The sequence below is a fragment of the Vanessa cardui genome, chromosome 21 (assembly GCF_905220365.1).
Source record: "Vanessa cardui chromosome 21, ilVanCard2.1, whole genome shotgun sequence".
NCBI lineage: Eukaryota > Metazoa > Arthropoda > Insecta > Lepidoptera > Nymphalidae > Vanessa > Vanessa cardui.
The window spans coordinates 2,246,512-2,274,347 of NC_061143.1; the positions used below are offsets into that span (position 1 = coordinate 2,246,512).

At 33.0% G+C, this 27,836-nt stretch overlaps 3 protein-coding genes across 3 annotated transcripts; 2 read left to right on the forward strand and 1 right to left on the reverse strand.

Annotated features, from left to right (window-relative positions):
- Nucleotides 1-744: 744 nt before the first annotated feature.
- On the forward strand, nt 745-1,564 carry LOC124538929 (mitochondrial import inner membrane translocase subunit Tim16). Its single transcript, XM_047116202.1, has one exon. The coding sequence runs from the start codon at nt 934-936 to the stop codon at nt 1,315-1,317; it is 384 nt and encodes a 127-aa protein (XP_046972158.1). The 5' UTR covers nt 745-933; the 3' UTR covers nt 1,318-1,564.
- Nucleotides 1,565-1,985: 421 nt separating this feature from the next.
- Nucleotides 1,986-4,106, reverse strand: LOC124538928. The gene is made up of 2 exons (XM_047116201.1): nt 3,748-4,106; nt 1,986-3,586 (listed from the first exon to the last, which is right to left on the reverse strand). Exons 1-2 carry the CDS (start codon nt 3,847-3,849, stop codon nt 2,456-2,458), a joined length of 1,233 nt encoding a protein of 410 aa, XP_046972157.1. The 5' UTR covers nt 3,850-4,106; the 3' UTR covers nt 1,986-2,455.
- Nucleotides 4,107-4,307: 201 nt separating this feature from the next.
- LOC124538772 (3-hydroxyacyl-CoA dehydrogenase type-2-like) lies at nt 4,308-6,577 on the forward strand. The gene is made up of 5 exons (XM_047115957.1): nt 4,308-4,432; nt 4,509-4,673; nt 4,799-4,963; nt 5,123-5,360; nt 5,933-6,577. The coding sequence occupies exons 1-5, from the start codon at nt 4,424-4,426 to the stop codon at nt 6,124-6,126; spliced, it is 771 nt and encodes a 256-aa protein (XP_046971913.1). The 5' UTR covers nt 4,308-4,423; the 3' UTR covers nt 6,127-6,577.
- Nucleotides 6,578-27,836: the final 21,259 nt, after the last annotated feature.

Below are 27,836 nucleotides of genomic sequence, written 5' to 3' on the forward strand. Positions count from 1 at the left end.
TATAATGTTTTATGTAATATTTTTATCGTATTAATATATTTTATAAAAATATGTACATAAAATACATTTTTAGTACATGCTTCAGTACTATAGATTTCTAGGGATGTAGTTCTTAAATTAAGTAATTTGATACATAATGAAATATTTCTCACTTCTTCGACGTTATTAAAAAAATTTTTTTGCCTGAATATAATAAAAATAAAATAATAAGTGAATTATTAATTATAATTATAAGAAATAATATTATATTTCAACCATGCAAATGTTTATTTTGTAATTAAATGAAAATTTAAAAATAATATTAGGTGGGAAAAATAGACAAGCTATTTCAAATGAATTATATATAGCAACAGTAGTTAGAAGCAACAGTTTGGCTAATGTTAGTACACTTAATCAGTATAAAAATAACTGATTTTTATGTGATCTGCATGCATTCATTCTATTTCTCTTTATTGGCAAAAATTTATTATATATAGTGTCTTTACAAGGCATACTAAATTAGTTATCTTGAAAAAATTGAGAGATCTTGAAATACCGAAAAAACACTATCTCGATAGGTTTTGGTTAAAACGAATAGTTTTTGCATTAATATCGTTTATCGGTTTTATATAATCAATTAATATAATTACCTACATTTTATGAAAAAAATTTAATATCACTTCTAAGATACTTGCTTAACTTAATTTTTTTTAATTGTTACCATTTTATTGACTCTGTTTTTTTTTGCTTAAACTAAACCTTAAAATTCGGATGATATTTAATAAGCTCGAACAGGCATTTTTTTATGTCAAACATAATTAAAATCACTTGATTTCAGATCAGTAAAATGGATAAAATTTGACATTCAATAACATAACCTATAAATTTTAAAACAATATTTGGATTTGTCGTAATGACATTGGTTTTAACATTTTCCTATTTCTTAAACAAAAAATGGCAAAATATATTGCTCAAATAATAGTTCTTGGAACTCAGGTTGTTGGACGAGCGTTTGCTAGGGCACTGAAACAGGAATTAGCTGCGTCACAAGAGGCTGCAAAAAGAGCTGGTGGAGGCCCTGAAGGCGCAAGAAGAGCCGCAGCAAATGCTTCCACAGGACTGACTCTAGAAGAAGCTATGCAGATCCTTAACGTAGAAAAATTAGACCCTGAAAAAATTAAGAACAACTATGAACATTTATTCAACGTTAATGATAAGGCAAAAGGCGGTTCCTTCTACTTACAATCTAAAATAGTTAGAGCTAAGGAGAGAATAGAAACGGAACTGAAAAGTAAACAACCAAAGCAAGATCAAAGTCAATCCAAGGCCTCATCATGAAAAAACAAAAAGAAGTTGTTCTTCTGTTCTGGTTGTAGATAATTATTGTTTTAGTAAAACAATTATGTTTTATAAAATATTTTATTACGTAGAAAATGGACACAATAGTGACTAGAATACATCAGTCTTTAACTATGTAACATGATTATGTAAAATAGTTATGGCATTATATAAAAATGCAGCATAAGCAGATACATCGCTTAAAAATAATTTAAGCCTGATATGATTATTAATAAACCCTAAGCAGTACAAACAGTTTTTTTTTTACTTAATAAACTAATAATTATACTAACTGATTGAATGACAACATTTAGACTTACATTTTATGAATACAAACATTATACATAAAAATTATCCTTGGATTAAATAAATTCTCTCTTCAAAATGGATAAACTTACAATACTTATAAAAGTTATTTGTGCTACATAACAAGCAGATTAAATATTTTCTTTTAAAATTTCCTCCTTTTTGCAATAAGATAAAAATTGGTTTCACTATAAAATCTATTATACACCATCGGGAGGTTGTAATATATACTTAGATGATAATGGACTTTGATGTTTTAGGCGAAAATGTTATGCAACTATGATTACACATTGTATAAAATTATTACATAAAATAATGGAAGCAGAAGACTCGTATTGGAAAACACATTCCATTAAAATACATCTTAATCCTAGGTAAAAAATACAAATTCAAAATATTGTATAAAACCTGTTACATCCCATTTTGTTCCCGCCAAATTGCCTACTCTTTTTTTTTTCTTAATCTTCCATTTATCCTTAAAATCTCTCCAATCTTATGATAAAACTTATGAAATACCTTAAAATAATAAAATGACTATTATTTTTGACTAGAATTGTTTTGATAGGAATTAATATTATAAAATTAATTAATATAATTTATAAAAGCTGTGATAATGTCTATATATCTTTGTTTCATTTGAGGATGGCAGTCAATTGTAGCTGGATTTGAACATAGAGAAAAAATATTCTTATTTTTGCTATAGAATTGATACTCAACTTTTAAGAGTCGATAATTATAAATATTGCTTTATATATTAGTTTAAGTAACGCATTATATTGAATATGTAGTATGAGATACTGATTTTCGAATTTGGAATATGTAGAGTTATTTTTTATTGCTTTACATCCATTAACACAACAACTTCATAAGGGCAGCATTCAGATAAGCCTAGAGTATTACAGAGCCATCCGTAAAAGCCTTTCTCGAAATCACATACGTCCTTCCACCAATTAGCACCACTGAATGTAAGTTGCGAAATTCCAGCATATACACCGAGACCAATTGTAAACAATACTATCAGAAATGGGTAAGATAGTATCACTATTGGTGCCAATAACACCTTCTTGATACAACTTAAATCTTCTGTAACATGTGTAAATATATTATACCAAGCCATGGTACCCGTATAGAATGAATACATTGATGATATGAAAGCAACAAACGGAATGCAGAGAAGACTGAATAAAAATATATGCGGCCCATTATACAAGGAACATTTTGAAACATCCATTTTGTTATACTCCTCTGCAACTATTGTTGCTTCAATTATTTCTAATTCCTCTCTTGATATGTTCAACTTCACATCGACATTCTGACCCTTCTTCTTTCCCCTTTTAATAGTACCAGTCATGGTCAAATAGCAGTCCTTACTCTCAGACAAAGAAAATTCTGGGGATATTGATCCTTCTGATTCCACTCTTAGAGCTGTGATCTCTGTGTCAGTGTTGTCAGTTTCTACAATACCAGGAACAATGTTGACTCGTTTTCTTCTTTTAGCACTGTTTTTAAGACTATCGGTCAGTGGACCCATTTCAAAGCTGTTTTCAGATTGTGTTTGGGATAAACTGTTTGGAGTGGCACAAGAACTCTCATTGTATTCTGAATTCAAAATTCGGCAGCTTCTTTGAATATCATTATCATTTATTTCTTTCAAGTCTCCGTGGCTGGAGCATGCGTCGGAAGAATTCTCGTATATTGGCGATAGGTCAATAATTTCACGACTGCTGTGTATTGTTGACAGCGGTTGGTAACCGTTCTTTTGTAAGCTTAGAGGCTTCTGATCCAACTGTAATTGACTTTCAGTCATTTCTTCATCATTAACGTCATTAATTATTGGCAAATTTATTTTCATATTAGACTTGAGACCTTCCATTGTTGAATGAATAATTCCATTTACTACATGCTCAGAAACCGGCGAAAGTCCATTTTTGTATTTCGACGGCAGTTCAGTTTCTACAGCTCCCTAAAATCGCAAACCGAATAAGTTCAATTACAAATGAATAAAAAAAACACTTATAAGAACATTTTTATATATTTTTAATAAAAAGAAAAAAGTGTTACAAAAAAATAATACTTTATCAACAAATACTCTTATGGAATAATACACAGGTACGTTAAACAAACCTGCACTGTGATTATATGATCAACGTGCCCGGCGATTGCATTTGGCTTCTTTCCATTTCGTTTTTTTGGCAGGATGAATATAGGTTGTTCGACTTTAGCCATTATAAGTTCGGTCTTGTTCAGCTATTGTAAATATAAGTAATATAAGGAGCGATATTTTAATTCGAACTCGTATCGTTTAGTTTTGAATTACTTTATTCGTAAAAGTCAGGCTATTGTATAGAATTTTAATTATAAATTGATCATAATACAGTATTAAACGAATTAGAATTGTTGAGCCATGGATATTTAGAAAACATAATAAAATGCTAATCCACCATTTTCAATTTTCATTGTTTTTCGCAAACATCGGATCTCGGTAGATACAAATCGGATACTTACACAAAACCAAAAGCAATAATACTATTTTCTGTAATATATATTATAGTTTATTACATAATTGTAAATTAATTTCGAGTGATAATTAAGAATTATTTAATTCAACAACAATACTCTACATAATAACAATATTATTCTAGTACTTGTATCGAATATTTATAATACTGACATTAGATTTGAGTGATAAATTTTAAATTGAGGTTATGCTTATGATAGGGCTTAATACTATAAATTATAAGTGAAAATTACTAAAACGTGTAAAATCATCTACTTATAATTATAAAATACCATAATAAGAATGCTAAAGGTTTGTCATTTATAGTATAAAAGTGTAGAATTTCCTGTCTTGATAATATATAAACAAAAAGCTAACCTCTTTACAGGGGCTTGTAAGTTTAGTTACTGGAGGAGCTTCAGGTCTTGGAAAAGCAACCGTGGAAAGGCTGATTCAAAATGGAGGCAAGGTTGTTATATTGGATGTTCAAGGCACAAGGGCACAGGAGGTGAAAAAAAAGCTGGGGGATGACGTCCTAGTCTCTGTCGGTAACGTAAGTTGAACTCCTAAGAACAAATGTACTTGAATATATTTAAAAAGTCTCCAAATATTTTTTTAACTATCGTTCACGCAACAATAAAAGTATATTATTATTTAAAATTTAAAATTTATATACAGATAACTTCTGAAGAGGATGTTTTAAAAGCGTTGGATTTAGCCAAGACAAAGTTTGGCAAATTAGACACACTAGTTAATTGTGCTGGTCACGCTCAAACAAGCCAGGTTTACAACTTCTTCCAGGACAAAGAAACAGAGATGGAACATTTTATAAATTGCATAAATGTGAGTATTTAATTAAAAAAAGCAAAAACTTTCCTTAATGTTTCTGTTCTATTTTTAAAAAAAAAAGACAAATCATATATATCCACCGTGAAGGCAGTGTGCTCAATTTTTTTTCTTTTTATAACAATAAATAAAATATCAATGTTTTTTTTCTTACAGGTAAACACAATAGGTACATTTAATGTTATAAGACTAGCAGCTGGTGTAATAGGCAAGAATGAACCAACAGAAGATGGTCAGAGAGGTGTTATAATAAATACAGCATCGACAATAGCATACGAGGGTGATATTGGTCAAGCAGGTTACGCTGCATCAACAGCTGCAATTGTTGGTATGACATTACCAATAGCGAGGGATCTTGCTCCGAGAGGTATCCGAGTTGTAACTATAGCACCAGGTGGGCTACATTGATTTCTATCATCTTTATAATATGTCATGTATTTTTTATATCTTTTTTATTTTGTACTACAATGGAAGTTAGTTATAATTGTAATTGAAGTTGTAGAATGTTTAATAATATACAGTATATACAGTACATACATAAGTTAATACTTGTCTATGTAAGATATTACAGCATACAAAATTTGGTACGGTCTCTTCTACTGTCAAACCACTGATCCGAATTTGATGAATTTTGTGTGAATCAAGCATAAATTCCATGAATATTCAAGTTTATGTGGGCGACAATTAGTCAATCATATTTTTATTAAATGAAGTGTTGGCTGGTCACCTTTTAATCATGACTATCAATATATCTATTTCGTATTCAATGTGTATTAATTTAATTCTTGGTCAAGTATTTGCAAGTATATGTACATGTACTTTCATTACAATTTAATTAAACTTAATATATATCAACATGTATTGTTTGAAATGCTCCTTCTGTAGAGAATAGTAGAACTCCGCCTAGCAGTATTCAATGTTCTTATATTTATAGGATGATACTAATACATTTGTTATTTATTACAGGATTTTTTGACACTCCCTTAATAGGATATTTACCAGAGAAGATGATTGAATTCTTAAAACGAATGACACCATTCCCATCAAGATTAGGCAAGCCATCGGAATATGCTCATCTTGTTACTAGTATTATTGAAAATCCAATGTTAAACGGTGAAGTTATAAGGTTAGATGGAGCTCAAAGGTGGTTCCCACTATAAATATAAGCTAGAAAACAGTGTTGATTCTCTTGTACATAGTTTATAAGCCAAAAAATGGTGTTTTTTCTTATGGAAGACAAATATGCAATAAATTGAAACTTCTCGGAAATTAAAGAAAATAATTCTTTTTGTTGACATCTTTACCAACCATACCGTCTAAATGAACTCATAATTTCAAAAAAGTATTTAGTCCAAACTGTCAAAACAACAGTAGTTGTGTAGTTAGTACGACATTTTTAATATAAATGTTACATAAAAGATGAACTGTAATTCGTTATAAAATATTTATTATTAAATATTTCAGTTGCATTGCATTTCTCAGTAACATAAGTAAAATTGGAATATTTAATAGTAATAGATTCAATTTAGTTGCTTTAAGAATGTGTATAACAGAATCGATACCAAAGTAGATTTATAAGCTTAGACTGTTTATTGAATTAAAAATATATACCAACAAAGTCTATTTATTTTTACCTCCTGAAACGAGTTATTTTATGAATGAATAATGTGATGAGGACTGATCGTTTTTAGCTACTGCCGCCAAACTCAAGGGAGGTCATCCTATACAGGACATTAAAGTGTGTGAACTGTGAACAAATACGTGTGCTGGAAATAACTAAACTAACGTGCTTTCTGAGGCACGGGAGTCTACGCACTACCAATCAATAGACTGTGACAAAAAATTTTCAATAGCAATAATTAATATCTCTATGGTCCTCTATCCAGATTCTCAGGCATTCTAAACACCTCTGATGAAACTTTAGTTTCAAATAAACGCTGCTGTAATTTTCGCCTACTGCAATTCTTAGGGCCGTTGAGGCAACATTAGTCACGTTGTCTTTGGTGCTGCTTTGTGAGCAGCCGAAACGGGGGCAACGAAAGCGGCGTCAATATTGGATGCACCCATTTAACAAAGAGAGATTACTTGGTGGTTTCGCTCGTTTCTCCACTCACACGCCATCCCCGCACCGTTCTCTCCCCGATGTTGTCCGACATGGCCGCGCGTTTGCATCGATACAGTTGCGATGGTGTGGCGCGTTGCAAATGCGACTAACGAGCGTTAGTATCGCTGCCGTCGCGCTTTTATGAAACGCGCGACTGCATCGCTACAAAAAGTCGCCGTGGGCGAGGGCCCTTAGGAAATCTGATTGGTTGTACTATCTTAGATGGGAAACCACGAGGCCCGTATCCGGCTCGCTCTATGGGCGAGCAGGAAGAACCCTCACTCACTCTATTTCTATCATGACTAACGTCTATAGCTTTCAACTTTTAACATTGACTATCATCAATAGGCTTTTGATAAAGATGTTAACTATTTCTCACAAATATGGCTGTTTCTAAAATATACATAGCATAACGTTTGAGAGACATTTTGTTTCTTCGGGCCCCCCTCAGAATGGGGACCCTGGGTACGTGGCTCGTGTAATCTTATAAGTTACAGTAAGGAAAAGTAAGGATGGTAATGTCTTCGACTGACTCTCACTTATTACGCTCCGCCCGCGCCTGCACTTAATGGTAATATATATAACTGTACAAGCATAGTCTCCTGACGTCGGTGGTTTCCTAATTCGAGGTTTGGCCTCAGGAGACACCGTTTAGACGCCCATATCTTATGTTCTTAAGTAGGTTTCCAACATTCGACTAAGTATTTTAAGTCTCCTCTACTCAGCACCGTACAGGCCACTTAGCCCAAAACCGACCAAAATAAAAATAAAAAATTGAAATTTAATTATGACATTTCATTTTTTTTCGTGAAATCCTCTGCTTAAGGTAAATAAGGCAAGTTTTTTTTTATAATATAAACAGATTTTGATGTCGTATCTTTATTATAAGCTTTGTGTACAATAGAGTCAAGTAGCGTCAGTTTAAGAATCTTCAATCTCAGCTGTCTTTTCGGGTCGTAGTTTAGTTGAGCAACAATCTTCGTATAAATCTTCTGTACCTTCGGGTTTTGCCTGCTCCAAAAGGTTGGCCTGATTTCGATTTTTGTTTTAGGTGTGGTTGAGTGGCTGTTTGTGTATGTGCACCGTGATTCTGAAGTTCTTACTCAGACGAAGTGGGGAGTGGTAGATATTAATATTAAAACAGTCAGGCCTAAATCAGGGCTATCCAAAGTAGGCCTCGGTTTTTTTTTATTTACTGCAAATAAGTTTTATTATGGATATTTATTTTTTTATCTATCTATTAAAGATAGATAAAGGGGTATTATGGATATAGCTTAAATTCTCTTTTACACAATATCAGAGGAATGAATACCATAATAAGTTAGAATTATTAGTCGTAGACAAATTTTATCTGTTTGATATTACAATTATGACTACAACCATTTTTTAAGCATTCATTTTTCGCATTTATAACATATTTATGCAAACTATAAAATAATAACTATACCTTCTATTATTATTTTCACGCAAAGCATTCATTTTATTTATTATATTACACCCGTGCAAAGTCAGGCCGATTCGCTTGTATGGCAATAAAGACGCGAAAGTGTTCGCGTTTTTATTCATATATAATTTATGCGGTCCGGCTGCGGCGCCATGAATACGAAGCTTAACTTGCACTTTTTTTGTTAAATTGTTTTTTACTCCTAATTTAGGCACCTAATAATATTTTATAGCGACAAATGTTGCATACCTTTTTGTGTGACCTTAGCTTGCGTGCTACTCATGTTAGTATACATAATTGATTAAAAAAAAAACTTTTGAAGTTGACGTTATGAGTTACCTGGGCAAGAGTCATTATTAATACATTTACAAAATACAATAGGCTATTTAACTGGTTTTTAAAATCCGTTTTATATTATTTAGTAGAGTTTAAGGAACTCAGCTTTCTAGTACATATTTGCCGAAAAATATCATATAAAATATTCCATATTTAAATAGAGCACGAAAACGCTACTTGGACAATATGGCGCTGTAATGTGGTCGGTGACGTCACTTCCTTGTATTTTAATTTGTGGTTCATATAGTAGGTAAGCGAGGTTAACAAGCAAGTGACTTCATCATAAGCTCGGCCTATCAGGAGCAGGAGCAAAGAATGCATTTTATTTATGAATTTTTGAATAAATTAATTATTATTTTCAACTTTCGTTAGTATATAATCATTTTTAAACTCATAATATATACCTAATGATTACAATATTTGACAATTTATTTTTCGCATCGTTAAATAGCCTATTGTATTATTTAGTAAATAAATAATAATAAACAAGATTGAATTAAAAATAAATTTCAAACATTGAAGAATTTCGTTAATAAATAAACAAATAACAGTTTGTAGGTACTTAAACTTTCGAAACATAAAAAAATTGTGTTCAATTCGATTGAATCAAAGTAATATAGTTATATTTTGTAGTCTGTACGTTCAAACTCGTTTCCTGACCACGAACAATGCGTTTGTGCAATAACGTTATAAATTGTTACATATTTATTTCAATCGGTTTGTCTCTCGAGGCTTTTTATGAATATACTTACTGCTTTATCAGCCGTCAAAATGTCATTTGGTGGCATACGACGCGCATGCGCGGCGGGGTTCCGTCTGCTTTGTGCTCCGTGTATACATTTGTCCTCGACTGTACTTGAGGACTCTTCATGAGGTTATAAATAAACAATATAAACTTCGTACTGTATATTTCCATTTATGTGTGTTTATTTTAAGTAAATATAAACTTTTTTTTCTATTATTTGTTTAGATTTAATTAAATACGGAAACTTTTTGGTTTGTAGTAAATAATGAATTTTTACCTAATATTTATTTTTAACTTGTTTATTTATAATGGTTCATAAATATAACAGGAAACCAAACGCGGGAATGAGTCATCGGATGAAAAAAAATATTATTGCACTGATATAAATAATAATAAATCGAAATTGTTTTGTTCCTTACAATTATACTGGTTTACGTAACTACCAACAAAACAATATAGAGTAACATTTAGCAGTAGGTCAACTGGTGACAATAATATGTGCTACTTATGGTGCTATTGTTACTTATGTGGTGCTTGTATTCCTACTAATGTTATGTTATCATGATTGAGATCGTTTTGAACTTAGTTTAATATTTTTCGAGTTTATAGTTAATTACAGAAGACATTTTGTAATGCTATTATATACATTAATTTTATTCGAGGGAAATGGTTGTCTTCAGCGGCGGCCTTACCCATTGCGAGGCTCAGGGCGATAGGTCTTTGCGAGGCCCTGTGTTCTACGAAAAAGTACCTACCTATGTGATACGAAAGTTGTTCTGGTTGTTTGATAGGTAATCGTTTTGTTTGGTAAGAAATGCTAAAGTTAAAGAGCACAATAATCTAACTAATGAGCTACGTCATTTTCGATTGACAAAATAGCAAGAGCTGAAAGTCGATCTTGTGTCATTGAATTTCTTAAATATGTTTTAAAAATTTCAAGCCTCAAAAAACTCCTTTCAGGAGACGCAACCGTGACAGGTGTAGTGGCAATGATTTTTTTTTTACATATTTATATGGAATAGGCGTTTGTCTTCCATCTCACCTGATGGAAAGTGTAGATGAAGACGAAGGTGGTACACGCCCATCCAAAAGAAACCTGTTCACTCTACTCTTAAAGCTGGCGGCGACTCGACTCGGAGGGTGTGCAGTCTGCCATTTGAGAGCTTTTCGTCGTTAATTAACCAACGGGTTCTTCGGTCAATTGAGTCCAAAGCTTCCAGATGATATTTGGCTGCACCGTTCAGAGCTGAAGTACCGCCGAACTTTTGAAAGGATTGAAATTTTCTTGGATGCCGCTTGTGCCATAGACTCGATTTGTTGACCAAAGTTGAGGTTAGAGGTGATGGTAATACCTAAAAGCCCTAGATGATCTGTGATCGGTAAGGATACACCTTCGAAGGTGGATGTTAAAACGAAGTTACTCTTTTTTTGCGGAGAAAAGACACGCTTGTGTTTTAGATGGGTTAAAATGGACAAGATTGGCGTCACCCCAATCGCAACACCCACTGCAAAGTCACGTTTACCCGTTCAATCATGGACTCTCTCAAGGACCGTATTTCATCTCAACTGGCTCGCGGGTTGGACATGTACCTCTCAACTAAAGTGCTGTCATCGGCGTAGCTAATAATACTGGGTGTTAGAAGATCGTTTATGTGCAGCAGAAACAAGGTAGCAGAGAGAACAGATCTCTGAGGTACCCCAGCATTGATTGCCATTAGATAGGAAGAACAGCCATCCAAGACAACTCGAATCGATCGTTCCCTCAGGAAGTCACATATCCAGTCACAGAGCTCAGAAGGTATGCCGTATGCTGGAAGCTTACAAAGTAGAGCCTCGTGCCAGACCCGATCAAAGGCCTTTGAGATGTGTAATGAGACGTCTTTTGCTTCACCATGACCCTCCAAGGCCTCGTTCCAAAGGTGGGTGGCATAAATTAGCATATCTCCGGTCGAGCGTCCTTTGCGAAAACCATATTGGTTATCACTAAGGAGCTCGTTTTCTTCAAGATATGACAGAAGACGATTATTTAAAATACGCTCCATAATCTTACAGATTATAGAGGTGATCGCGACGGGACGGTAATTGGCTGGGTCAGCACGGCTTCCTTTTTTGGGAATGGGCTGCACATTAGCAAGCTTCCAGGATCTCGGAACCTTGCCAGTTTCCAGAGAAAGTTGGTATAGACGAGTCAACTCAGGAGCACAACACTTAAGTACCACTGGTGGAATGCCATCAGGACCACTGGCCTTATTAACGTCCACGTTTCGCAAACATTTGAGTACCTCTTTTTGGTGTATTTTAACGGCGTTCATTTTAGGACCAAATGGAGGTAACTGAGATGGACGCTTGCCATTGCTGTCCAAAACGAGAATACTCCGCGATGAGATTGGCAAATAAATTTGCTTTCTCCTTAGCGGTGTGGGCCAGGGATCCGTCAGGTTTGCGGAGAGGAGGCAGCGAAGAGCGACAGAAGTTTTTCTCAACCGACTTAGCGAGGCTCCAGAAAGCTTTGCTCCCTGAGGGAAAAGAAGCTAACTTTCCCCCTATACGGCTAATGTGGTCAAAATTAGTTTTTCTTATCGCTTTTTTACAATATTTAGTAGCTGTAGCGTTCTATGTTTTCTTCTTAGACTGAAGATCCAATGCTTTGCTTTTACGAGCATCAACCCAACTGGTGTCAAGAGGCGAGTAGTGTGACACAGATTTTACCACACAATGATCCGATGCCCCGAGTGGTGGTGAAACGGAAACCGAATATCTTTCGGGATCGGTTGTCAGCAGAAGGTCTAGGCAATACTCAGTGTGGCCCACGATATCTGGAATACGAGTAGGTTCGTGGACGAGCTGGGAGAGGCCATAAGATATTGCAAATTTATAGACCTCTCTTCCAGCGTGGTCAGTATCTCTATACGGGTACAGTCACTCAGAAACAGAACTATTTCTCAGAACTATTTAGATAGTGGGGTAAACTTCAGTTTACATTATTATTTGTTTTCTATTATGTATTTCAGCACCGAGATAATGTCATCGTTTCCTTCATACATAAAATCAAGAACAAAATCAAAAGTCTTTTAAATAAATAAAAATATAGTAAAAAATATTTTTTTATTGGCTGGACGCGAGGCGAGGCCCCTTCAAGCGCGAGGCCCCGGGCGATTGCCCTGTTCGCCACCCCCTAAGGCCGCCACTGGTTGTCTTGTATACATCTAATAAAAATAGTGTCGGTTTATAATATTAAAATAACCGCTTTTTGCTAAATACATATGTATGCACACAGTACATATACATAAGATATTGTTCGGCTAAAATCTGGAATGGCTGGATCGATTACGGAAATGAATAAACTTTCATTCGGGCTTAGTCGGGATTGGCAGCTAGTTTTACTACAAAAATATGTATATTTAAAAACACTTACAAACTTCTTAATTGATGAAAAACAAAAAAAAAAATACACAATAAAAAAACAAGCAAATATTTTACAAATTTGAAAAAAGAACGAGTTCCATTAAATGCACAGAAGGTCTATAAATATAAATTCTTAGAAGTTCGAATTGTCAGAATATTCGAGGACGTTATTTGGAGAGCACATCTGGCTCATGGAGCCGAGTGAATTTGATTTACAAAAGGAATGAGACGCCTTTCTTAGGTGCGAGTGTGACTGGATTTTGCAGTTTGCTGATATCGATACAAGTCGACAAATAATCTATATTATAATATTATAAATGTTAAAGTACAATAAACTCCCAACAGATATAAAATATGCTAAATCTTTGTCTGCATATAAAAGACTTTAAAATTCCATATTTTAAAACAAAACAAATAATAATGTAATAATAAAATCTTCAAAATAAAAAGACACTTTTGTTGTCATTTGTTATTTTGCTATGAATAACTTTTTAATTTTTATTTAGCCTCTGTTTCTGTTAACGCTAGCCATTATGTAAACAAATTTTAATGTACCTGATTTTTCTCCTAAGTGAAATTTATTCTTGTGAGAAATATTAATAAAGATATCTCAAACCGTATAGTACTAAGTAAGTAGTAGTAACTCTGTCTGTCTGTCGCTCTTTCATGACCAAAGCTCTGAACCGAATTTAATGAAATTTGGTATGAAGCAAACTTGCAGTCGAAAAAGGACTAGGATTTATGCCTATCACATGACAACCAACATCCATAAACGCAAGAGAAACCTCGGACGACTACTAGTAATAGCATATAATGTATGTATGTATGATGAAAAAGTAAATCTCGAGTTTTGCGTTTGCGTATTTGTATTGACTATCGCTTAGTTCAAAAATTAATCCAACTTTTTTATCAATGCTAGTAAATTTTATATAACATCGACCTTGTATCGTTATTCCACTACGTTGCTGTAGCGTGGATTGATGGAGCTACCTAAAAGGACGTCAGGATATCAATTTGATATGAACGGAGGTGGTGTTAAGTCATTTCGTTCCTGAGATAGAACACAGGAAGATGGATCCGACTGATAAGCTAGCCACTGAACTTAAGATGCAGTTAAAAGATTAATTTATCTTAAAGGATGGTAAATAAATCATATACGTGTCTATTAATATTATGAATGCGGAAGTAACTTTGACAGTCTGGCTGTCTGTTTGACATTTGTCTCTCTATTTGTTGCTCTTTCACGACCAAACCTCTGAACTAAATTTGATACGAAGCCAGTTGGAGTCTTTAAAAGGACATTAGCTTTTTATGCCTAATATGTAACGACCACTTCTAAAACACGAGCAAATACGCGTTCGACAAATAGTATAATGTATAATAATTCCCTATCTTAAGAATTAGTATCTTTGCCATGTGGAAATATACATTTGGATGTAACTAAATTATATATCTTTAACGCCCACACAAATCTCAAGGGCGTAAGTGATGTTAATAAACAAACACATAAGTTGATAAATATGTATTATTTTCTTTTGAAAGATGACGATACTTTTGTGAATCAAGTGTTATTCAAGATGTAAATAACAGGGATGCGCTTGCAAATGAACGCGCCTTATTATTGTCAATCATGTGAAAATATTTTACGATTCTATATTTGAAATTGAACAAAGGAGGTAACAGATGCAGAAAAATAATATTTCGTTTTTTTTTTTATCTGTGAGGTAATGATTTACTATTATTCTCCTCGTCGTATATTTTAAATTTGGATTTTTTTTTTTAAATTGTATGAAACGATTTAAAATATGCCAAATTATTAAGCAATAGTGAAGATTTTTTCAGGCTGCGATTGGTGAAGATATTTCGGTACTATACCATGTATTTGACCCTTAATTCAGGATAATGAATAGTCTTTGATGGAAACCATATAAGACTATTTGAAAAACTTTCCATTTCGTCTTAGCACGAGATTCTCGTCATTCGAAATATTCCGAAGTCAGCGGTCTCGGGCTTATTTTTTAATATATCTGACGATTTAATAACCTCCTTGACTTAAGAAGTTGCCGTATTTACCTATTGTACATATAAAGAAACATTATCTATCTTTTGCGCAAGTTGTTTATTCATAAACGTGGCCAAGAGTCAAGAGTCATGTGCTTAACCAAATAAATTTGGACCAAAAAATCTATGCAATTTAAGGTATATTGAAATAAGGTAATTTAGACTTGTTCTTGTTAGACTCTAAAAAAGTACATGATAGTATTGAATAATAATATAAATTGTGACAGTTTTTGGAAAGGGTTCTTGTGAGGGTATTTAACCGTAAGCTTGTTGGAAATATATAGCCAAGTCCTTAACTAGTGATTCAATGACATGAAATTTAAGGTGTTAGATAAATATGTGTTGACGTCCTCTGTGGTCGAGTAGTGTGTACACCGGTTATCCTGGGTACGCCGCTCTGAGGTCCCGGGTTCGATTCCCGGCGGAGTCGATGTAGAAAATTCATTAATTCTATATTGTCTTAGGTCTGGGTGTTTGTGATACCGTCGTTACTTCTGATTCTACATAACAGAAGTGCTTTAGCTACTTACATTGGGCTCAGAGTAATGTATGTGATGTTGTCCAATTGTTAAAAAAGAAAAATAAATCATCCAGTTCGCACTAGATCAGCATTGCCGAATAAAACAGATGACTTCTAAAGACTGGTAACACACTGGGCGGTGATAGTTATATTCCATCAGGCAAGTTTCCTGTTTGCCACCTATGACATAAAAATAAAGACACAAGAGGCACTACATTTACCGTTTCAATCACCAATAACATTAAGAAAAAACAACATCAGACAAAAATATTCTTGTAGTTTCCAGATAATGGCTGGAAATATTTTTATTTCTATACGAGTTAACGTTTTGGTCTAGTAAAACAAAGCCGTGTATTGTATTAAAAACAAGCAATTATGAATTAATTTGTTAATTTATTTCGGTATTTATTTCCAAAACCTTAAGATTGATTATACAATGTACATATAGAAGTACATTTCAATTTATTACATATCTGGTATCTCTAATAAAATCACATGACATCGAAACCGAAAAGTTAAGAAAAATGTTTTAATAGCAGCGCTTTAGTAGACCGGACTGTCGATGGTGATATTCGAATTTGAAGTCTATACTGTATATAATAAAGTCGTTTTCTTTTGTGATCGATTTATGATACATACTTAAATAATTTCGAGTCATTAATCATAAATGTCACTTATAAACGTGTACGAAAGACATTAGTTATGTCATAATTTAGGTATTTTTTTACTGTATAGCTCAACATTGGCTTAAGGCTTCGTTTAAAAGCCGAATGTAGCCGAAGTCCGTCCGAACTCTGGTATATTATGTATTGAAATATAATATAATGGAAATCTATGATACCTAGAAGGTTAATTCCGAGGTGTATTCCTAATTGTATAGTTACGGTTTAATTTTTAATTTTTGTTTTTTTTTTTTTTTTTGAAATGTGTAAAATGAAGCTGCAATTTGTATTTATACAGCGACCCGGCTCGGCTTCGCACTAGTGCAATGCTAGTGTTTGCAATGTAAGCGCAAAAATTGTCTTCATTTAGGACATAACTTTAAAACCTCTAAAATTATTAGTGTTTCTCTAATATATTACGCATATATTATACATACAAACCTTTCTCTTGAATCAATTTATCCATTAAAAAATGTGGATCAAAATTCGTTGCGTAATTTTAAAGATCTAAGCATACACAGAGACGGTAAGTGACTTTGTTTGATAAGACTGATTCAAGAGGAAGGCTTTATATGTATATAACACATGGACAATATAGTAAACAAACACTGATAATTTTAGAAGTTTCTAATGTGACGTTGTCAATAAACAAATTCTGTAGAATATTTCATATCAGTTTTGCACCCATACAAAGCTGAGGTGGTTCGCTAGTTTATAAATAATATTAATTGATAAATATGTTTTCATTAAAGAGAGAAGATCTAACCAGAGATATGTACACATGCATATGTATTACGTAATCTTATCTACCAACAATAACTCCAACTAAGCATCTACAGGTACATATTCACCTGCCCTAAATACAAGGGTGAATTTATAATACTCGATCACGATACGGTAATCTCTTAAAATATTCATAAATTTATGTTAAATTTAATTCGTAATGCCCATGAAAACAGCTGCTTAGGCGTGAAATTGACCGTTGTATGTTCACAAAATTGTGGCACGATAGAATCGTGCGCGTTCAGTTCGCAGATTGTTTTACGGTCTACCCGGTCCACCAATCTCCATTGGAGTAATCTACCAACAGGCATTGGAGTAGCATGATGGAATGCTCTAAACGTTCCCCTCAACGGGAGAGGAGGCCTCAACCCAGCAGTGGGAAATTTACAGGCTGTTAATCTAACAAGAAAGCCTGGTTGCGCTGCTGCTGAATCGTCATGTACATGAAGCCTTATATTACAAAAAGTAATCAGTTTAATATAATATTGTATGTGAACGATGTAAATATTTTAAATATATTAATGTAAAATTGAATAAAGTATGTTACATTCAATGTTTATATTACTATCTGTTACGAAAATAACTTAATTTAAAATTAAGATTTGAATATTAAACAGATTCTCATAGGATGAATATTATAACTTATAAGTAAATTGTTAAAGTTTATTTGATATTCTAATTTGCTTCTTAATTCATTTTTATAGTACTTTGTCTATAATTTATAATTTAATTTAAATTTAATTATCATGTACTCAGTGATTCAGAATTGTATAAAATATTGTTTATATTTTAAAGACGTATCAACTCGAATTTTACCTATATCAGATGTTAATTTTAAGTGCTTATTTATTATGTAAATACATATTTCTATAAATAAATAAGTGCAATATAGAATTATGTCTAAAACATGCGTCCAGAACATCAGGAATAGTGTTTGTTATCTAATATTAATATAAAGAGAACAATGGCAGCTTAAAACAATATACCGTATGGGTTATTCAAATCAGTTTTCTGATCCCTACAATACTGTGGCACCTGCGTATATAAATAATGTTTTTATAAATTGTAATTTCAGTAGTTCGAAATGGCAAAATAAAATAACGTTATACAATAATTAATAAATAATATCTTTATTTTTTTTACAATGATCCAATTGTTTTTCTAATGACAGCTCAATTATTTAAAAAATAAGAATATAAATGTTACATGCCAGTATTGAATGCTATATTCCATATAAAATAATATTAATTAAAGTTATGAAAATTATTGACCAATTAAGTACTATTGTATTTGTATATATAACAAAGCAAATGAATTGTATCTATTTTTAATAATATGTAATAATAAAGTGATATTTTTAATGATATAGAATCAAATGACATAATACCTTATTGGAGACTAGGGTTACTCGCAACAAAAATACTTGGTGGTAGGGCTGTGTGGATACCTTCCGCTCTCTACATATTATACTGTGAAATAGAAACAACTTAGTAATGTTGTACATATGTAATTACAGTTAAGAGGGAATAACATCTTTGCTTAAGGTTGGCGGCCTTGGCGGTGTAAGCCATTTCTTATGACAGTTATACTTCTGACAATTATTATTTCTCATGGTTTCAATGTCTATAGGATATGGTAACCACTTATCAACAGGCGGTCCTTTTCTCTGTCTACTAAATAAAAAAAAACTGTAATTTGACCTACCAAAAAAAAGTTCGTAATAATAAAGTATATTTACTATCTTGAATGTAAATATTTATGACATAATTTATTGAGTAATCAATTGTTCTGAATCAATACGGCGATTTATTTTTTAAGCGGTAACGGAGAAAGCTTTTATATAAGAACATTATTCGTTCAATAAACCTCGCAATGAAATTGTATCAGTAATTACATAAAAAATTATTACTTTATAAAAAAGTTCTCATGTAAAAAGTAAACTAACAGCTTGCGAATGTAACACCGCTGGAACGACTTTTTATTTAAGAAGAAGGTTTCGAACTTATTCAAATAAAATCAAATCAAATCAAAATAAACTTTATTCAAGTAGGCTTTTACAAGCACTTTTGAATTTTAATTTTACAATTAAGTGAAGCTACCACCGGTAAGGAAAATAGATTCTACCGAGTTCTTCTCGGCAAGAAACTCAGTAGTTACTCATTTTTAACATTTAAAAAATAAAAAGAAATGTTAATTAAATACAATTATTTAAATTAATATATCCTGCTTGGAAGTCAACAGGTATTCAACGGCAGTGCCAATGCATGTTTGTGGATTCCAATTGTCATCCGTCACGTTTAGTTTCTTACAAGTTATTTAAGTTAGGTAGATGAACAAATGGGCCACCTGACGGTAAGTCACCACTATAGACGATGGCGGTGTTGCAAATATTTACAATTCCTTAAATCGCTAAAGCGCTACTAATCTTGAGAACTGAGATTTTCAGTCCCTTGTGCCTGTAGTTACATTGACCCAATCTTCAATCTGGAACACAATTGCTGTTTGGCGGTAATATCTGATGAGTGGGTTGTACCTGGCATCAATCAGCATTTACCTATGTACATGACAGAACAGATATGAAGGCGGAATTCGTGTTTTAGGTGACTGCAGGATCCAGTCCATATAGCGCATCAGTTGACCACGCTTCGCTCAGTGGAGCTCTCTACAGGAGACAAAGGTAATCGCGCCCTCCTGTTCTCAGGGAACCCTTATCATTAAGAGTAAGGTTTGCGTAAGGACGAAAAGTTATATTGTGGTGATGTAATTCGCAATGAGAGTAATCTTTGTGTTCTTAATGTTTTTTTTCTTATAGCTTCGATAAAAATTGTTTTTATTGGACATTTCTGGTTCATAAAAATGCGTATTTTATGATACTGAATGGATTCTCGGCGAAGATATTGCAAGAGATAAACTTGAGTTATCTTAACTACCTCGTTAGTCGTCGTCAGTTAACGAGATTATTTGGTGAGTGTTTTGGGAAGTTACTCTGGGTAGGTGGAACTCACTTCTCAAATATTCGATCGTGAAGCAGAAATACTTATTATTGTTATGTGCTATATTTCTAAGGGGAATATGATTGTCCATCTGCCACTTAGCCTGTATCAATAATAAAAAAAATAAGAATACTTCTTTATTTAAAAAAGGAATTTAAGTTTGAGTTTTATAAAAGAAGTTTGGCGTTTGTAAAATTTAAACGTCAAGACAAGAGATTAATTTCCTGTCCATTGTCGGTTTTATTCCTTTTGAAGTTCGAATCTTAAAACAGAAGTAAAAATAAAATTGTTGTTTTCTCACGTCATAATCTTCGAGTCAAGTGTTGAATAAATGTATCCAAATATTGTTTTTGGTAGTTACCATTTGTAGTGTAAGATTTACATGTCAAGTTATCTCAGATATTAATTCGACGGATTGGCAACGGAAGCAGCAATGGATGTTATACGAAACATGTTTGACGAGTGAAATATATCTCGTTCTAAGCATGTTCAGCGGCGTTATTCTCTACGAACTCACTTTTTGTCTCACTCTTGACATGCTGTCAAAGTGAAAAATCTTTATTCAATATGGAAGCATTCCACTTACTTGTTGATTCTTAAGAAAAAATCTACCGCCGGTTATGAAAGAAACACATCAGAGCTGAAAGAATTGGCATCTGAATGGCGCCTGAATTTACACCTTGTATAGTTTGAGTTTGTTTTGAAGTATTGATTTGCCTTGCTGAGCCAGCCAAAATTGCCAACCAAACTTTTTAGTTACTAATTTGGCTTTATCATCTATCATTGACTAATGAACGATACTTTGTAAGACAAGTATAATTATTATATTCATAATTATATCCATAGGATATCTAGGAACTACTAATCTCAGAATTCAAGCTGCTACTGATAATAAAACTAACAAAAATAGCGCGACCTGGTTTTTGAATCTTGGATTATTAGCTTGAATTCAGGATTACGCTTTGAAATTCTAACTAGTGTAACGAAGCACTCAATTATAATTGTCACAGTAAATTTTTTGACATATCACTATCGAGATTCGAGGTGAGTTTCGAGTTTATTCTTTCAGAATAACACTACAGATACCGCACACCGCGTCGTTTAAGTAATTTGCTATTAATTGTCTCGGAATAATTACACGATTTAAGAAAATTAGATCTCGTAATTTTAAACGCGTGCAATTTGGTACATGTGTACAATGTACAATATTTTTTTCCCTCACAAATTAACGTGTTGTGACGAAATTTTCAAATAAGACCGTCTCGATTCTGGGTAAAGTTTTTAACATGACAGTAAATACATTTTAATTAAAGCGTAAAACGTTTCAATTCAAAAAAGGAATATGTTACATTTTTGTCGTGGTTTTTGTTTTAATTAATTGTCATTTTTGTTTCGACTACTAAACTGCAAAGAGGTTTAAACAAAAAGTTTATGCTTGTGAGAGTTCTCACTAGTTAGGGTTTTGCTTTTGACTGTTAAATATAAAAACACAAAGTTAGAGACAAATACGACTAAAGCTAGTTTGTTGAAAGTAAATCTTTTGTTTTGTCATTGTATACAGAAAAGTTGTACTCGATCGCATTCAGTTTACAGTTTACTAAATACACTTGTGTTGATTATGTTAAAATCCTAAAGAAATGCTTTATTAAATTATTTCGGTTTGTGTTTAATCAAACAACATTATCTATTTTAATGGACTCATACTGGTTTAATAAATGATTACAAGCAACAGATTTGAGATAGAGTCTGACGTAGAGCTGGATTTGGCTGTCCTGTACTAGTCTAGGCAAAACAATGCTGGAAATCTAGACGGATTATAAATAACTTCTTAGTGGGTCATTGTATGGCGCCCTGCAAAAGTGAGCGCAATACATACGGTTACATAAAAACATAAATAATTTTTGATGTTCAACAATTATTATAATTGTTATACAATTGATTGAACTGATGAAAATGCCACAAATAGCTCGCGATTTTTTACTACAATCTTAGAAACATCAATAATAGTGATATCTGCATGATAGGGTTAATGATTTGACGACCTCCATGGTCGAGTGGTGTGTAAACCGGTTTTCATGGGTACGCCACTCTGAGGTCCCGGGTTCGATTCCCGGCCGAGTCGATGTAGATTACCATTAGTTTTCTATGTTGTCTTGGGTCTGGGTGTTTGTGGTACCGTCGTTACTTCTGATTTCCATAACACAAGTGCTTCAGCTACTTACATTGGGATCAGAGTAATGTATGTGATATTGTCTCATATTTATTATTAAAAAAAAAAATGATAGGTACTACTCAGACCAACCAAAGATACTAGAATCCCACTAGGACCATTTAACAACTATTGTAAATCTAATACACGATAAAAAAGACAAACAATTGATTGGTTTATTGTATTACGTAATCTTTAATTGTTGATAACGATGTTGCATGGAAATAAATCAAATTTCCAAATTTAAAATTATAGAAATTCACACAAAAGGTGGATATTAGACATTTAAAAAATGGCGTAATATTAAAAAATAATTAGGAATTAGGTTATATATTTGTGCATTAAGTATATTGGTGTATTTTATCTAAATCATATATCATGTCAGATAAAGAAACCAAAATTTAATTGCAATGATAGTTTTTGGTGCGTTTTTTTTATTTAATATTACGTAGTAATACTTTATGTCCGTGTGTCACGCGGGTGCCCTGAACAGACCGGTCGAGTTATGCAACGACATTGCATAAGACAAAAGACCGGATCAGAAACTGATTTAGAAGATTGTTAGCTTATTGTTCGTAGTTATATAAAAATAACAACTTTTACTGCATTTTTTACTGTCTATACCATTTCGAAATGTTTTTACTTTTATTTCTATGATATATATAAATGTATAGAGTTATTTGTAAACGGGCAAAAGAAGTTTCATTACCAAAGAAAAAATAGCTAACTAACTTATTAAGAGTCATATTCAAATTAAGAATTACTTATCTGTCAAAATACTCAACGTTCATTGGTCATTAATTGCATCATTGGCTACTTTCAACCAATCAAGAAATTTTGACCAATAAAGTCAAGTAAATTATTCTGACATAGATCAGCGTTCAGAAAGAGAAAATAAGTTTTTTAATAAGCTGTAGCACTTACCTATCCACCAATATCTCAGATGTTCAACTTATTTTTTTATATTAATTTTAACCGATGATAGTAGATTAAGATTCGATTCTGTGCCGGATTAATTATAATTTCAAATAAATGATATAGGCAATTGCCTTTGGGCACGGCACCATCTAGGCGCCTGCCTGTGTGAATAAATTATTAATAATACTTAATTATTGTGGAGATATTGTAATTAGTGGTTTGCGTATAAACCTAGAAGTCTATTTAAGAGGCCTTTTGCTAGGGGCCTCTGAATGTCTCGATCAGGCTCTAGTTTGTAATTAAATTGCATTAAGCATGCAGGGTGGTAAACTAAATACTTTCTCCTCTAGAAGAGTAAAGAAAGGCATTGTAAATCAGTCTATTTGAAAAGAGCAACTATGCGAGTTTCTTGCTGTTTCTTCTAGCTGGAGACTGCTTTCCGAAACGGTGGTAGTATAATTATCGACGATTCAAAAACGCTTCATTGTAAAGTTTACTTGAATAAAGTTGATTTGATTTGAGTTCCACTTGGTGGTAGGACTTTGTGCTAGTCCGTCTGGGTAGGTACTACTCACTCATCAGTTATTCTTCCGCCAAATAAATCAGTATTGTTGTGTTCTGGTTTGAAGGGTGAGTGAGCCAGTGTAACTACAGCTACAAGGGACATAAGATCTTAGTTCCCAAGGTTGGTGGCATATTGACGATGTAAAGAATAGTTAATATTTCTTACAGCGTCATTCTCTATGGGTGATGGTGACCATTTACCATCAGGTGGGCCATATGCTCGTCCGCCAACCTATACCATAAAAAATATCCAGTTGTGGGATAATTGTTGATAGAATAGGACGTTGGAACAATATACTTTGTCACAAATATTTTTTCCCTAATATTTTCTTTTGGTTATTAGAATGCTTTAAACTTGAACTAAGATCGTAATAATGTAAACCGTTTGAAAATCTAATCGGTATATCAACAACAACAACAATAACAAAAACAACAGCCTGTAAATTCCCACTGCTGGGCTAAAGGCCTCCTTTTCCTTTGAGGAGAAAGTTAGGAACATATTCTACCAGCAGAATTTCTATGAAATTTGTCACATGCAGGTTTCCTCACGATGTTTTCCTTCACCGCTAAGCACGAGATGAATTATAATGACAAATTAAGCACATGAATCAGCGGTGTTTGCCTGGGTTTGAACCCGCAATCATCGGTTAAGATGCACGCGTTCTAACCACTGGGCCATCTCGACTTGTGTAAGTATTGTCGGTACATCAGTGTAAGTATTTACAGATTGCATGGCGGTACTTTGTATAATAATATGTAGTGATGTTTTATATACATTGACCGGAACACGCTAAATGCAACACATCTGTATTCCCTGCGAGTAAATATAATTAACATGTAGTTGGCTCTCAAACTTGATTGTACCATAAATTATTTTTATTTCTTTTCTGATCACGCTGTAGGTAAAATTATCATACCAATATTGTGGAGGCGTTTTTTGCTTGTTTTGTTTTGGGTACATGCAACTAATACTAATCCGATTATCGTGGAACTTTCACGTACAACAGTTTAGTATAATATCTTATTGAATTATCTTAAACATAGCTGGGTCAAAGTTCAAAGCATAACCACATTTTGATGTCTGGTTTAGTAGAACTCCTTGTTAGTTTCAACTTAGTTTTCCTTCGAAATTTCACATTATTTATCTCGTTTAAATCTTCATGTGAATATCTAGAATGAAATTGTGTAGTATTGGAGTAACGTTGCTGAATTATCTCCAAGCCTTCTCAAAGGGAGAGGAGGCCTTAGCTCAGCAGTGGGAAATTTACAGGCTGTTTATGTAAATGTAATGAATTACACGAAATTCTTAATATAGACAATGCATTTGGGTATATTTATAAGCATTACGAATTTACTTGGGCTTTGTGCAAGTCCGTCTGGGTAGGTACCACCCACTCATCAGTTATTCTACCGCCAAATAACAGTACTCAGTATTGTTGTGTTCCGGTTTGAAGGGTAAGTGAGCCAGTGTAACTACAGGCACAAGGGACATAACATCTTAGTTCCCAAGGTTGGTGGCACATTGACGATGTAAGGAATAGTTAATATTTCTTACAGCGTCATTGCCTATGGGTGATGGTGACCACTTACCATCAGGTGGCCCATATGCTCGTCCGCCAACCTATAACATAAAAAAAAATAAAAAAATGGTAAGGTTTATGCTGTGTACCGTTACGGTAAGAGACTGACGAGTCTTAATCCGAAATCGCGCCAAAAAATGTCTCAACTTAAGATAAATTTTGCAATAAACCGTTCCAACCTTACTTCTCCCGACAACTAATTTAAATTCTGTTTCCAAATCAATCATTTTGACTTATCATGAACATTTTAATTGAACCATTACGAACGTCATCAAATAAATAATACTTAAAATGTATCGACCGTAATCGCCTTAGGCGGAGTCGATTTTAATCGTTATTAAAATGAGAAATACTTTAAGATACTTTAGTTTATGGTAATTGTGATACAATTCAATCTTGCGTCTTCTATTTAAAATTAGAGAAAACATCTGAAAATTACGATATAAGCGTGCTAGTAAAAACATATCTAGACTAAAATATACTTCCACAGTTGGAAGACTAAAATATACTTCAACTGTGGAAGTAGTCTCTTAAAGTATTTCTCATTTTAATAACGATTAAAATCGACTTTTTTAATTTCCCAGGGTTATATCAAACTACATAGTATTTTTAGAAGTATGCTCATGATTTAGGTTAGGTTCAAGTTTGCTTTATTGCCAAACAAATTGTCAAATCGTTGAAATAAATTTCTTCAAATTTGATTCAGTAGTTTGACATACAAACAGACAGAAAAACATACTGAGGTACTTCCGCTATTCATGATATAAGTAGATGTAAAGCTACGACCAATTTTATTATTGTAGAGTTTGTAACTCTATCTATTTGTTATGCCTGACTTAACCGTTGGATCAATCGTAGTTTAATTTTAAACTATGCTAATCTATCGAATCTTAGATTAAGTTTAATAGTAAACCCACTGGTGTCCTCTTTTTGTCGCCGGACATGCGGGTTACACGTTTCCACAGTTCATGGGACTCTGCCTAGGACGCCTAACGTGAGCCCTAGTACACCGGAATACCTACTGGTGTTTCAGCAGCGGTATCCTCTTTGACTCTTCAGCAGGCATCACGGAATATTTTTGATCCTGTGACGCCTCTAGAATTCTAAGGATCTTTGGGAAATTAACGGGGAATAAAGCTTTAGAAGAGTTGAGAGGGGACAGAGCCGCGATAATGAAGAAATGAAGTACAAGAAGAAATTTTTTTAGTAAATGCTTTAATATTAAAAAGAAATGTATATTTAAATTAATAAAATAGAAAGTCGTACAATTAATATATTATTTATGTTCGTACAAACGGTCGGCGACGATGATATAATCAGTATGATTGTTTGTTTAGGATGGTGTTAATTATGAATAAGCAAATGGAATCCATTGTATATGTTTACTATTGGAGTGGGCTTAAAGGTATTCGGAGCTGTGGTCACGCATAACTGAATAATTGATATTCGTCCAAACTTCTCTGTTTAATTATTGATACGAACCAGATAATACTCGAATAAATTAACTGAAACGCTCTTAAATTATTTTTTATCTGATAATGAGTTATTCGAAATTTGTTTCGACTGAAACGAATTCGAATATTTAATTCGTGTAGCATTAATTAAAATCAATCTCATGTAACGTTTGTTTGTTTACTGTGTTTTTGTTTTATGTATTTCATTTTTTTTATGGCTGTATAAGTTGAGATCTTTGCATCTCGAGTAGGAAGAAAAAAATCGTTCGGAAATTGGTTATTTTTCTAACGTGCTTTGGATGACACGCATGTCGTATTGGACTATCATTGAGTTATCGTAGATGGTGTTGGACTCTCGTTAAGGAATTAGGGTACATTACAACAGCTTCTATGCAGTGGACTAGACTTTGTTGAGAGTCACCGTTGCCTGAAGAAATAAAGTTGATATAATCATATTATCAAATGGTATATAATAGTAGCCTTAGTTTATAAATGATTTCAAAGTTATTAATAGTTTTTAAAAAGAAAGAGGACATATAGAGTGGGAGGGAATATAAATTAAATAAATTAATTCATCATATGATATGTGTAATGTGTAAGAATCTTTTATTTAATTTCAAATAATGAATTTTTGCAAAGGAATTTTGAATTGATTCATATTAACAGCTTATTTTGGTAACAATGCTATCTATATTACAGATTTTTTGTCTAAGTTAGCACTTCAAAAAGGCTTGGTTTAACTTATTATTTATATAAATTTATTCATTACCTAACTAGTTAATACTTGATTCCTCTGTACTCTGTATAATAAACTACGACACCATTTATATTAACATCATTAATTTGCATCGTCCTATTTATTTGGTGTTTAAACTGTGTATGACAGATTTGGCAGATTTTACGGAGACTTACTTAGTCTCCGTTGTTCAGAGTTGTTGTGTTAGATATTAAGATAAGATCTTAGATTCTAAGGGTTAAAAGCACAGTTGTTATGTAAAGGAATGGTAATTATTTCTTACAGGGAAAATCTAGCGGTTATGAAGACCGCTTGTCATCAACTCATAAGAAAAACTTTGTTCATATATATGTCAT